Genomic DNA, 12,980 nt, shown 5'->3' on the forward strand with positions numbered 1-12,980 from the left:
CATATTGGATGACTGTCATTCATATTCCATTCACCCAGTTCAATGTAACATTGATAGGTTTAGGCTACTGCATGATGCTCGAATGTTCCCTGTACCCATCATGAGGTTGCTACAACCTAGCCTATGAATGAAAGTTTACAACGTAGGTGCTCACAGGTTGAGAGAACATTTTGAGGTGACAGACAGTGACACATGGACAGACAGTGACACATTCAATACATCTGCATCTAGGTGATTTAGGGAACTCCACTGCTAAATTTCTACTCCTCACATGCATCATCAAGCCGTAATAACTCCTACACAGATGGTTAATACATCATTTATAAACACATGCCATACTATAGGCTTTAAGGAATAGGCCTTAAACAGCTTTACATGTTGCTATGCCAAATGTGGCAAATGCTACCCTTTACATAGCATAGTCTTTTTATATAATTCACATGTTCATTTTTCTTCTCTGGTTTAAAGTAGACCAAATGCATCTCCCAGTGAAATACCAATAGTAAATCAATGTCCTGTCCTTACTGATGAGTTCAGAAAACTGTGACTACTGTGGTCGGTTGTGTTCGCGTTGGTTCCTGTCCTGTCATGTCATGCAGTGATTTATTTATTTTCTGTTTGTACTCCGGTAGGCTGCGCTGTGCCCGCGCATCCCTCCGCGCCCCTCACTCCCCGCGCCCCCCTCTACGGTGCTACTGCTCCAGCACCACTGCACGAGAGTAGATTTTAAGCACATTGCGGAGTGGAGGCTAGCTGAACGCGGGCTACTGCTGCAGGACTGATCGGATCGTTCCTTTACAACTTCTATGGATACTTCAAAGTAGCTAAGAGTTACGCCAAAACGGATTTTACACAGAATGGAAGGGTAAGTTGTATTCGTTTCAAATGAATTAAAAATGTTGCTGCAGATATTGAGAGTGAAAGTCGGTTGCAGTAACCTAGTCATTCATTAGCTAGCAGCCGAGCTAGTCCTATTCATTAAACCCGATGCTGAGTGAGTGAATGTGGTGCGGGGGCTTGCTTGGAATGCGGTAAACGGATCTAGAAGGTTGCATTCGCAGGTTTTTAACAGCACGGATGAGTTTGATGGAAGGGCAGGGGAGAGTATAGATCAGCTAAATATTAACAACTACAACGGCGGCTTTTCATCAATACTTGCCCTCCAGCCCCCTCGCATTTGGATCTGTTGCTCGCTGATTTAAATGTATATGACAGGCTGGTCGATATTGTGCAGCCGGGAGGGTAGACACTCGTTGCTGGTTGCGACATTAGGCAGGGCTCCCCAGGGAATGCGAAAGGGAAAGTTGTTGGGAGGTTTTTTCAGCGTATTTGTAATGGAGGAAATAGCTTTTCAAATGCCCAGTACAGTGTCCCAGCCATGAAGAAAGTTGCAAGCATGCGGGGTGAGAACTGAAGTCGGCGACGGTGCAAACCCCGACCAAGAAATATGACATCGTCAGCATCGTGTAGGAAGGAGCTGAATAATCAAGTTAAACGATGCATCTACCGTGGTACACATCTGCACCGAACATAACCCCTAAATTAAATATAAGATAGTGTAAATGATAAATGTGTCTAGATATGTCATCTGATGCATTTATGTATATCCTATGTCACAACATTAAATGATGGGGTGCAGGTGCATCTCCCTATAGCCCTACTCAACTAGAATACGGAACATGGCTCGTAATGGCAGGGAAATAGGGGACTTGTCATGAATAGTTGTAGGGAAGCGTGCTGTTTTGAATGGAAAATAATGTAGTTTATGTATAGAATACAACCCATATAATTTTATATTAATAATATACTCTGGTAGTAGCCTAACCTATAGTTTTACAAAAGCCCAAATAGCGGTGGGTTGTTGCGTGCGCGGCACTTCAATTATCTGGCAACATGGCTTGCTCTCTCTTCGGGAAATTGAAATAAAAAGGTTGAGCTTGAAATGTTTTACCCGCACCACGAAGCCCAGTGCCCCAGCAAATGACCATTGGCTTACACTGCAGCAAAGTACTGTTCAATGAATGGATCAGTTGCTATTATCTTTGCCACGCTCTAAATATAAGCAGCACACCCCACGGTTTGCCTGAGACTGGAATGTGGGCACCAATATAATAGACCATTCTTCATCACAACTAATGCTATGCCACGAGCTGATGCATGGCTGTCCGGCCCAAAACGTTCTTCAAACCAATGTGTGAGTGACACCCTGGATGTAATTGATGCAGGTGGGATACTTATATATGGACAATGCATCTATGACGTTATGAATAATATAAAACAAATATATGCTGTCCAAATTGATAGCATCCAAACTCAGCAGCCACACACGACATGATTTTCAGATTGAGGATGGTGGACAAAGTACCGTTTAGTTATCGACGTGAGGCATGCAAATAGAACGACTGACGCACAGACGTCTGTCTGTCCATCTGCTTCGAGTACCCCGTGGGCGATGAGCGTGAAGAACACTAACGGTGTGTGTTTTAGCGCGCGCATTGGGAAGGTGTTTTCCTGGGCGGTTTTATAGTGGTTATAAGGGTTGTTATATTGTGGAACCATTCAATCCAGATTTGTTTAGCCTATCAGCAGAATTGTGCCTACGGTTTTTGTGGCGGAGCAGCAATTAGTCCTTAATTATCTATCAATTCACAATTTCTCTGGGAAAACGATCCTAATGCCATAGAACATTGACATTGGGCATATTTTGTTTAGGCTAATAGGGTTAATTTGTGTCTCTCTGTGTGTGCAACAACTAAGGTTTGGAATAGGGTTGGGATGTGGTTGTGTGTGCTTTTCTTTTGACTATCTCTCGCTCTCTCTGTCTGTCTATCTCTATCTCTATCTCTATCTCTATCTCTATCTCTATCTCTATCTGTGTGTGGGTTGTGTGCGTTTTGCTTAGTGATCGCGGCTCCGCTCTACAAGAGAGAGGAAGGGACACGGCGTCTCACCTTTCGGTGGGCGAGCGGCGAGGCAGGCAGGGCAGGCCACCAAACAGCTGTCTGTTGCCTTGCTTCGTCGGGCTGCGTTACACCGCGCTGCTTCCCCCTCTGGTTCCTCAACCTGTTACCCCGCACAGACACACAGTAATGTTGGTCTGATTTGAGCCATGCTGTGCTGGTGCTCTAAACAAAAGTCAGATTCAGTGAATGACCTCTCCGCCTCGGGCAGTTCAGTTGTAAGCAGCCTGCCAGTATTGACCTCCAGATGCAGCCTCACAAGGATGCAGCCTCTCCCGGGGGTTGATGAGCGTCTGTTCGTGCCAAATGCCAACACTGTCTGGAGTGACCCCCCCTTTCTCCCTGTGTGTGTGAGGAGGACCGCTCTCAAGCTTCTCTCTCCCCCTCTTCTCTTCAGTGAGGAGGGGGATGGCAGCTGTTGTGTGCTGCTGTTTTGTCCCCTCTGTTTGTGCTATTGTGTGTGCGAGTGTGTGTGTGTGTGTGTGCGAGTGTGTGTGTGCGTGTGTGTGTGTGTGTGTGTGCACGCTACCGTGTTTGTGTCATTGTACTCTACAACTGCTGGAATGCACTTGAATGCTGTTCTGTCAATGTATGAGGTCCTCCAGATTCCCAAACTTATAGCCCACTTCTAATCTAAACATGGGCTATGGATCTTTATCCCCCACCAACTCTCTCTCTCTCTTTCTCTCTCTTTCTCTCTCCTGCTCCTTCTCCTACTCCTCATGTTCCACTCCATTACTATGCAATGATATAATGCTCTTAATAAGGTCCTATGTTTGTAACAACATGTGAATACAATACAACAGTATCACTACACAGGTATAGGAGAAAGGTCATGTAGGCCTAAAGGGTTATCCAGTAGGCTAATCTGATACTAGATCTTTGGTCAGAGGCACTTTTATTTATAGGAGATAGTCATGGCTGGAAGGTTTTACTTCTCTGCGATGCGTTGCTCTGTAAGATATGATGAGTTCATGACTAAGCCCAAGGTTGTTCAGTAGTGGTTTGATGTTTTGTTGACTTTTATGATTGGTGAGACTTCCAAGGGGACAGTGGCGATTGGCTCAGAATTATCTTCCTGTTTGTCGCCATTGGATTTGGCCAATTATCTCTCTGGGATGGCTTTCTGATCCAACACTCGACTGCGGTGTGACAGTGAAATGACAGCCAGGCGAGAGTGTTTCATATCTGTTACATGGCATGTTACAAGAAGTGGCAAATGGTGTCAAATTCAATTGTAGCCAAAGGGAGTAAGCTATTATTTCCTTGTTGTTCAGTTTGCTGATTCTCATGTGATGGATGGCTTGGCTCTATATATGTCTCTGTGCGTGTGGTTTGTGTGTGTGCGTGTGTAGAGTGTGTGTCTGTGTGTGGTTTGTGTGTGTGTCTGTGTGTGTGTCTGTGTGTGTGTGTGTTAGAGCCAGGTTATTGGTTTGCTTGTCATCTAGACTATGTAATAAGACTTTATGCGGCACTGTGCAATAGCCCTATTGGGAATGTGTGTCTGTGTGTCTTTCTGTGTGTGTGTGTGTGTGTGTGTATCTGTCTGTGTGTGTGTGTGTATCTGTCTGTGTGTGTATGTATGTGTGTGTGTGTGTGTGTGTGTGTGTGTGTGTGTGTGTGTGTGTGTGTGTGTGTGTGTGTGTGTGTGTGTGTGTGTGTGTGTGTGTGTGTGTGTGTATCCCTCTCCCTCCTCACCACAGAGTTTAATTTAAAAATCAGAGAGCACTGGTTTGGGAAAAGTTCCCACCGCAGGGAATTGATTTTTGGACAGAGAAGCAGCGTACCTTACAATCTCCAAAGACAGGCCTGGTTAAATAATGATGCCTAAATTATATTAGCAGAGCTATAATTATTCACAAGTAATGACTTATGTCAGCTTTCGTATTGGCTTGGGGGAAAATAAATGAGAATGTTTAATTGATGTTTTCTGCTCACTCCGCCAGAAGTTCATCTCGCTGTGTGTGTTTGTGTGTGTGTGTGTGTGTGTGAATGAGGAAGGTGTGTGTGTGAGAGAGTGTGTGTGTGACTGTGTGTGTGTGCCTTTGTGTGTGTCTGTGTGTGCTAGTGTGCGTGTGTCTGTGTGTGCTAGTGTGTATGTGTCTGCCTGTGTGTGTGTATGTATGTGTCTGCTTGTGAGAGTGTGTATAAGTGGAGAATTACAAAGGAGTAAAAAGGACTCCTCTCTATGTGTGAATAAATGGCACACTAAATGAATAGCAGTGGACATTGTTTAACATGACAAAGAGATTACTGGTAATTATTCCATTGACTGATTGTCGGTCAGGCCTTCTATAGAAGGGCCTTTATTTGAATTACAGCAATTCATTTGCTGCTGTTGGACCTGATTGAGGAGTCCATCCATATCTTGGTATGTTCATTTCCTGGTGTGATGGATCATGAAAGTTGGGGTCTTGCTGAGATGGAGGGAAGTAGAGAATGAGAAAAAAGGAAACAAATGCATTGCTGACAGTAGTGTTGTTTACTGTTATTCTTTGGGGTGTCCTCTAGGACTGAAGAGAGGCTCTACCCTCGTAGGCACATTAAGTAAACTAGAAAGACTCAAGAGGATACTAATGAACAGGGAACTGGGGAGTGTAGAGTATTGAAGGTGAAAACACACACTATGACTACCAGTCAGCATGATGCATAGACATTCCCCGGCCTTGCCACCCTAACCCAGTATCCAGCATGTGTTGTAGTGCCAGTGGAGTGCCTTGCAGAGAGCATGGCGTGACGTGATGCAGTGTTGCCCAAGCAAGCAGTATTCCTTACATGCACCTGGGTGCCCTGCCCTGTAATGCCTGTGTGGAGCTCACTGGCTGACTGGCTGGCTGGCTGGTTGACTGACTGGCTGGCTGGTGCCAGGGCAGAATGGTATCAAGCCTCTTTACCTCCCTGACGTTGTGTGTCCCAGCCTCCCTGATCGCTGGAGCCAGTCCCTGTCCAATGTGTCTCTGGGGCAGAGGAGCAGTAGGGCAGGGGGACAGGGAGACAGGGGCAGGGGGACAGGGAGACAGGGGCAGGGGAGCAGTAGGGCAGGGGGACAGGGAGACAGGGGAGCAGTAGGGCAGGGGGACAGGGAGACAGGGGCAGGGGAGCAGTAGGGCAGGGGGACAGGGAGACAGGGGAGCAGGAGGGCAGGGGGACAGGGAGACAGGGGCAGGGGACAGGGAGACAGGGGAGCAGTAGGGCAGGGGGACAGGAAGACAGGGAGACAGGGGCAGGGGGACAGGGAGACAAGGGCCGTGGAGCAGGGGGACAGGGGTAGGGGGACAGGGGCAGGGGAGCAGGAGGGCAGGGGGACAGGGAGACAGGGGAGCAGGAGGGCAGGGAGACAGGGGCAGGAGGGCAGGGGGACAGGACGGCAGGGGAACAGGGGGACAGGAGAAGGGGGGCAGGGGGACAGGGGAGCAGGAGGGCAGGGGAGCAGGGAGACAGGGAGACAGGGAGACAGGGGAGCAGGAGGGCAGGGGAGCAGGGAGACAGGAGGGCAGGGGGACAGGGAGACAGAGGCAGGGGAGCAGGGTGGCCAGGGATGCAGGGATGCAGGGATGCAGGGATGGGGGAAGGAGTGCATGGAGACAGGGATAGGGGGGCAGGCTGCAGTCTGGCCTGTCAATCACACAGCAGACTGGACCAGCAGGGCACCACCAGCAGGGCAAGCATAGAGATTTGAAAAGCTATCAAATTACCTTTTCTTTTTCAGATGTAGGATTTTATTTTGATCACCCTGTTGCAAGATAACTTTCTTGCAGTGCAGGACATTTAAAACTTGTACTGTATTTGAGGTTTAAAATGGTTTCTGCAGTTTGTAATTTCCACTTTTTAATTTCAGACTTTTAACTTACGAAATATGTATCAACCTCTACAAAAATGTCCATTAATTATATGTCAAATAATAATTCACATTTCCCGTTCCTGCAGGATAATTTTTTTGCTGTAGCAAACTGGCTCAAATTAAGATCCTACATCTGTAGCTCGCTACCGGTAAATGATTGCAATTTTACAGAGTTTTTCCTTTGATTTCTTTCTTTGGCAGAGTGCAAAGGCCAGGGCCGTAGCTAAATATGAAGTCACCGATGTCCGGACCTCATTAATGTTTTCGAATAATACAATAAATAAATAAAACATGTTTATATTTTAGGCACTCATTTGGGGTCTCAGCTTACTGTTGAGAGATACAATAGTAGAATATACAAGGTACAATTTCAGAACTTGGTTGTGCATCAGCAGTTTTTCTCTTGTTAAACAGTGCCTTCAGAAAGTATTCACGCCCCTTGTGTCACGATCGTTGTTGTAAGAATCGGACCAAAATGCAGCGTGGTTTGGGTTCATCATCTTTATTACGTGAACCGGCAAAAAAACTATAAAGAACAAAACGAACGTGAAGCTATGCAGTGCTCAAGGCAACTAAACACAAACAAGATCCCACAACAAACAGGTGGGAAAAGGCTGCCTAAATATGATCCTCAATCAGAGACAACGATAGACAGCTGCCTCTGATTAGGAACCATACCAAGCCAACCTAGAAATAAAGAAACTAGAATGCCCACCCTAGTCACACCCCGACCTAACCAAAATAGAGAATAAAGGATCTCTAAGGTCAGGGCGTGACACCTTGACTTATTCCACATTTTGTTGTGTTACAGCCTGAATTCAAAGTGGATAAAAACTTTACTTTTTCTCACCCATCTACACATTACGCCGCAATATCAAAGTGAAAACATGTTTAGCTAATTTATTGAAAATTAAATATCTCATTTACATAATTATTCACACCCATGAGTCAATATTTTGTAGAAGCACATTTGGCAGCAATTACAGCTGTCTTTCTGGGTAAGTCTAAGTGCTTTCCACACCTGGATTGTGCAACATAAGTCCATTATTATTTTCAAAATTGTTCAAGCTCTGTCAAATTGGTTGTTGATCATTGCTAGACAACCATTTTCAGGTCTTGCCATAGATTTTCAATTTCACTTACGTCTTCTACGTAAGCAACTCCAGTGTAGATTTGGCCTTGTGTTTTAGGTTATTGTCCTGCTGAAAGGTGAATTCATCTCCTAGTGTCTGTTGGAAAGCAGACTGAATCAGGTTTTCCTCTAGGATTTTGCCTGTGCTTAGCTCCATTCTGTAATTTTTTTATCCTGAAAAACTCCACAGTGCTTAACGATTACAATCATACCCATAACATGATGCAGCAACCACTATGCTTGAAAATATGGAGAATGGTACTCAGTAATGTATTGGATTGGATTTGCCCCAAACTTAGCACTTCATATTCAGGACAAAAAATGTACTTATTTAGGTTTGACATAACAAAGGGGTTGAATACTTATTGACTCAAGACATTTTAGCTTTCATTTTGAATGAATTTGTAAACATTTTTAAAAACATAATTCCACTTTGACATTATGGGGTATTGTGTGTAGGCCAGTGACATTTTTTCTCTCTCAATTTAATCCATTTTAAATGCAGGCTGTAAAACAACAAAATGGGGGAAAGATCAAGTGATGTGAATACTTTCTGAAGGCACTGTACTTTACTCACTGACAGTCACTCAATGAACCCAAAATGAAGATTTGTTTAGATTGGTAAATTAGTCTAGTTAGTCTAGACAGCTACAGTTGTAGTCGGAATTGTACATACTCCTTAGCCAAATACATTTAAACTCAGTTTTTCACAATTCCTGACATTTAATCCTCGTAAAATTTCCCTGTCGTAGGTCAGTTAGGATCGCCACTTTATTTTAAGAATGTGAAATGTCAGAATAATAGTAGAGCTAAAGATTAATTTCAGCTTTTATTTATTTCATCACATTCCCAATGGGTCAGAAGTTTACATACACTCAATTAGTATTTGGTAGCATTGCCTTTAAATTGTATAACTTGGGTCAAACGTTTCGGGTAGCCTTCCACAAACTTCCCACAATAAGTGGGGTGAATTTTGGCCCATTCCTCCTGACAGAGCTGGTGTAACTGAGTCAGGTTTGTAAGCCTCCTTGCTCTCACACGCTTTTTCAGTTCTGCCCACAAATTTTCTATAGGATTGAGGTCAGGGTTTGTACCTTGACTTTGTTGTCCTTAAGCCATTTTGCCACAGCTTTGGAAGTATGCTTGGGGTCATTGTCCATTTGGAAGACCCATTTGCACCAAGCTTTAACTTCCTGACTGATGTCTTGAGATGTTGCTTCAATATATCCACATCATTTTCTTCCTCATGATGCCATCTATTTTGTGATGTACACCAGTCCCTCCTGCAGCAAAGCACCCCCACAACATGATGCTGCCACCCCTGTGCTTCATGGTTGGGATGGTGTTCTTCTGCTAGCAAGCCTCCCCCTTTTTCCTCCAAACATAATGATGGTCATTATGGCCAAACAGTTATATTTTTTTTCATCAGACCAGAGGACATTTCTCCAAAAAGTATGATTTTTGTCTCTATGTGCAGTTGCAAACCGTAGTCTGGCTTTTTTATGTTGGTTTTGGAGCAGTGGCTTCTTCCTTGCTGAGCGGCCTTTCAGGTTCTGTCGATATTGGACTCATTTTACTGTGGATATAGATTCTTTTGTACCTGTTTCCTCCAGCATCTTCACAAGGTCCTTTGCTGTTGTTCTGGGATTGATTTGCACTTTTTGCACCAAAGTACGTTCATCACTAGGAGACAGAATGCGTCTCCTTCCTGTGTGGTATGATGGCTGCGTGGTCCCATGGTGTTTATATTTGCTTACAATTGTTTGTACAGATGAACGTGTACCTTCAGGCGTTTGGAAATTGCTCCCAAGGATGAACCAGACTTGTGGATTTCAACAATAGTCTTGGCTGATTTATTTTTATTTTCCCATGATGTCAAGCACAGAGGCACTGAGTTTGAAGGTAGGCCTTGAAGTACATCCACAGGTACACCTCCAATTGACTCAAATTATATCAATTAGCCTGTCAGAAGCTTCTAAAGCCATGACATCATTTTCTGGAATTTTACAAGCTGTTTAAAGGCTCAGTCAACTTAGTGTACAGTATGTAAACTTCTGACCAACTGGAATTGTGATACAGTGAATTATAAGTGAAATAATCTGTCTGTAAACAATTGTTGGAAAAATGACTTGTGTCATCCATAAAGTAGATGTCCTAACCGACTTGCAAACTATAGTTTGTTAACAAGAAATTTGTGGAGTGGTTGAAAAACGAGTTTTAATATCTCCAACCTAAGTGTATGTAAACTTCCGACTTCAACTGTATCTAAACTTGTTGTAATCATGACCGAATGACCTACCGGCACGCAGGGCAAGTACCCAGGGGCCATGACCGAATGACCTACCGGCACGCAGGGCAAGTACCCAGGGGCCATGACCGAATGACCTACCGGCACGCAGGGCAAGTACCCAGGGGCCATGACCGAATGACCTACCGGCACGCAGGGCAAGTACCCAGGGGCCATGACCGAATGACCTACCGGCCCGCAGGGCAAGTACCCAGGGGCCATGACCGAATGACCTACCGGCCCGCAGGGCAAGTACCCAGGGGCCATGACCTCCAGGGGGCCCCCATTGATTTTGTTAGTCACTCTCACGCAGATATCATATCAACATGGCATAAGTCCGTTTTTAATATATATTTTTTTCTGCTAACAGATCCCTCTGTACATATTAAATTATAGTTTTAATCACCAATGCCGGTGCTGAGTTAATGTGAGTTAATGTGTAGCATCTTATTGTATAGCTAAAAGGCTGTTTGTAGATCGACTGAGGTGAATGAAGCCACAACAACCAATGTGATAATGGCTGGGGTAATTTTTGCTTGTTTTTGCTGTTCTCTAAATAGCATTTTGGATCTCACTAAAACTCAGACCCTGGCTACTTCCCTGGCAAAGGCCTTGAGGTACTTTCCAGGCCTGCTGTTGCCAGCACTACAGTAGGCTATACTTTTCAGTTTAAACCAATTGCTTTTACATTTTGGGTGGACCTGGGGAGTAAGCCCCACCTAAATAATGGTAGAGGAAACATAGTAGCATGATGCTGGTTGAGGAATAGGTAGCCTAGCTGCCAGGAATATGTAGCCTAGCTGCCAGGAATATGTAGCCTAGCAGCCAAGCCATATGCAACGGACTGAGAGAAGGCCACTGCTTCTTTTCCCTAAGTGGGACCAAGGGCTAGTGCTTGTTCTCAGTGCTTAAATTCCATGTCGTTTGTCTTTGTCTTTTGCTGGGGGTCAGAGCAGGCTCACCTGAAAATGTAAACTCTTTTTGTGTTTTTCCAGTTTAGTGAAAAATGCCTGCCATTCCAATTATTTGAGAAAAAAGCTTTCTTGTAATAATGTACTTTGCTCGCTCGGCACACCCACCGTGCATTCAAATTATGCTGATAGGTCTGTTGAACGGAGAGTCAGAGGAAACACTTTGCGTGTAGGCTTACTCCCCAGGTCCACCCAAAATGTAAAAGCAATTGGTTTAAACTGAAAAGTATAGCCTACTGTAGTGCTGGCAACAGCAGGCCTGGAAAGTACCTCAAGGCCTTTGCCAGGGAAGTAGCCAGGGTCTGAGTTTTAGTGAGATCCAAAATGCTATTTGTAATTTACTTTGCCGTGCTGAGTCCCTCTCAATAAACTGCACTGACAGAGGCCTTGATTCCTCGCTGAGTTTGGCTCAGAAGCTTGAAAATGGCAGTTCTTTACTTCTGTTTCCCCGGTGTTGCGCTATAGATTCTAGGAAGTTGGTGTTGAGCTATAGATTCTAGAACGCTGGTGTTGAGCTATAGATTCTAGGATGTTGGTGTTGAGCTATAGATTCTAGAACGCTGGTGTTGAGCTATAGATTCTAGGATGTTGGTGTTGAGCTATAGATTCTAGAATGCTGATTTTGAGCTATAGATTCTAGAACACTGGTGTTAAGCTATAGATTCTAGAACACTGGTGTTGAGCTATAGATTCTAGAACACTGGTGTTAAGCTATAGATTCTAGAACACTGGTGTTGAGCTATAGATTCTAGAACACTGGTGTTGAGCTATAGATTCTAGAACACTGGTGTTGAGCTATAGATTCTAGAACGCTGGTGTTGAGCTATAGATTCTAGAACACTGGTGTTGAGCTATAGATTCTAGAACACTGGTGTTGAGCTATAGATTCTAGAACGCTGGTGTTGCTAACGACAATAACAAAGGGCCACCAGTGTTTTTTGAGCGAGTTTGGTTCGATGATGTAGTGTCCGACAAGCTGCTACTAACTTCTGCTCTTTTTCTTCAAACATGACTACTCAATCAACCCGATCGGGGGGTTGGGGGGGCTGCTTGGCCATTCCTTCCTTCTCTGAACCGTAGATTCATTCAATTTTTTGATAGATGTTGTTGTTTAGAGCAAGAGACCTTGTAGCCCGGAAATGGGAAAATAGTCCATTTAAAGTGTAGCGTGGGGTTGGGATCGATAGCTCGTTAGAGCGCCGTTTGATGAGCTTCCGTGGGGAAGGTAATTCAGCTATAAACCGTCTGGAATGGATTCAGTGCCCCACCACTTTCTCTTCTCTCTCTTTCTCTCTCTCTCTTTCACTCCCTCTCTCTTTCTCTCTCCTTCTCTTTCCCTCCCTCTCTCTTTCCTTCCCTCTCTTTCCCTCGCCTTCTCTTTCCCTCCCTCTCTCTTTCCCTCCCTCTCTCCCTCTCTCTTTCCCCCTCCCTCTCTCTTTCCCTCTCCCTCTCTCTTTCCCTCTCCCTCTCTCTTTCCCTCTCTCTTTCCCTCTCCCTCTCTCTTTCCCCCTCCCTCTCTCTTTCCCTCTCCCTCTCTCTTTCCCTCTCCCTCTCTTTCCCTCCCTCTCTCTTTCTAGCTGCAAAAAGCTTTAAAAAAAGCATTGATTGGTTGCGCTTCTCTTTACTGGCCTGCCGCTGCTCAGACAAGGGGAGATGAGATAAACTGATTGTGTGTGTTTGTGACTGTGTGTGTTTCCTCACTACTAGTTCCCTTGGGGCAGTGAGTAGCAGGCCTGTACAGACCTACAGGAGCAGAGATTGCTCAGTCAGCCAGTCTACCTACCTCAGT

At 44.9% G+C, this 12,980-nt stretch overlaps 2 protein-coding genes across 4 annotated transcripts in view; one reads left to right on the top strand and one right to left on the bottom strand.

Moving 5' to 3' along the window:
* The first annotated feature begins 692 nt into the window (after positions 1-692).
* The window catches only part of LOC139549440 (protocadherin Fat 3-like), a 389,617-nt gene continuing 377,329 nt past the window's right edge, over positions 693-12,980 (top strand). For 2 of the 3 annotated variants that reach the window (XM_071359937.1, XM_071359938.1), the window contains exon 1: positions 694-865. The gene's annotated coding sequence lies outside the window, so the exon portion shown is untranslated. Of the gene's footprint in view, positions 866-12,980 lie in introns of all 3 variants that reach the window. The other variant, XM_071359936.1, reaches the window with a different exon arrangement.
* LOC139549654 (uncharacterized) lies at positions 5,841-10,442 on the bottom strand. The gene is made up of 2 exons (XM_071360321.1): positions 10,233-10,442; positions 5,841-6,575 (listed from the first exon to the last, which is right to left on the bottom strand). The coding sequence occupies exons 1-2, from the start codon at positions 10,440-10,442 to the stop codon at positions 5,841-5,843; spliced, it is 945 nt and encodes a 314-aa protein (XP_071216422.1).

This window comes from Salvelinus alpinus, chromosome 22 (genome assembly GCF_045679555.1).
Source record: "Salvelinus alpinus chromosome 22, SLU_Salpinus.1, whole genome shotgun sequence".
NCBI lineage: Eukaryota > Metazoa > Chordata > Actinopteri > Salmoniformes > Salmonidae > Salvelinus > Salvelinus alpinus.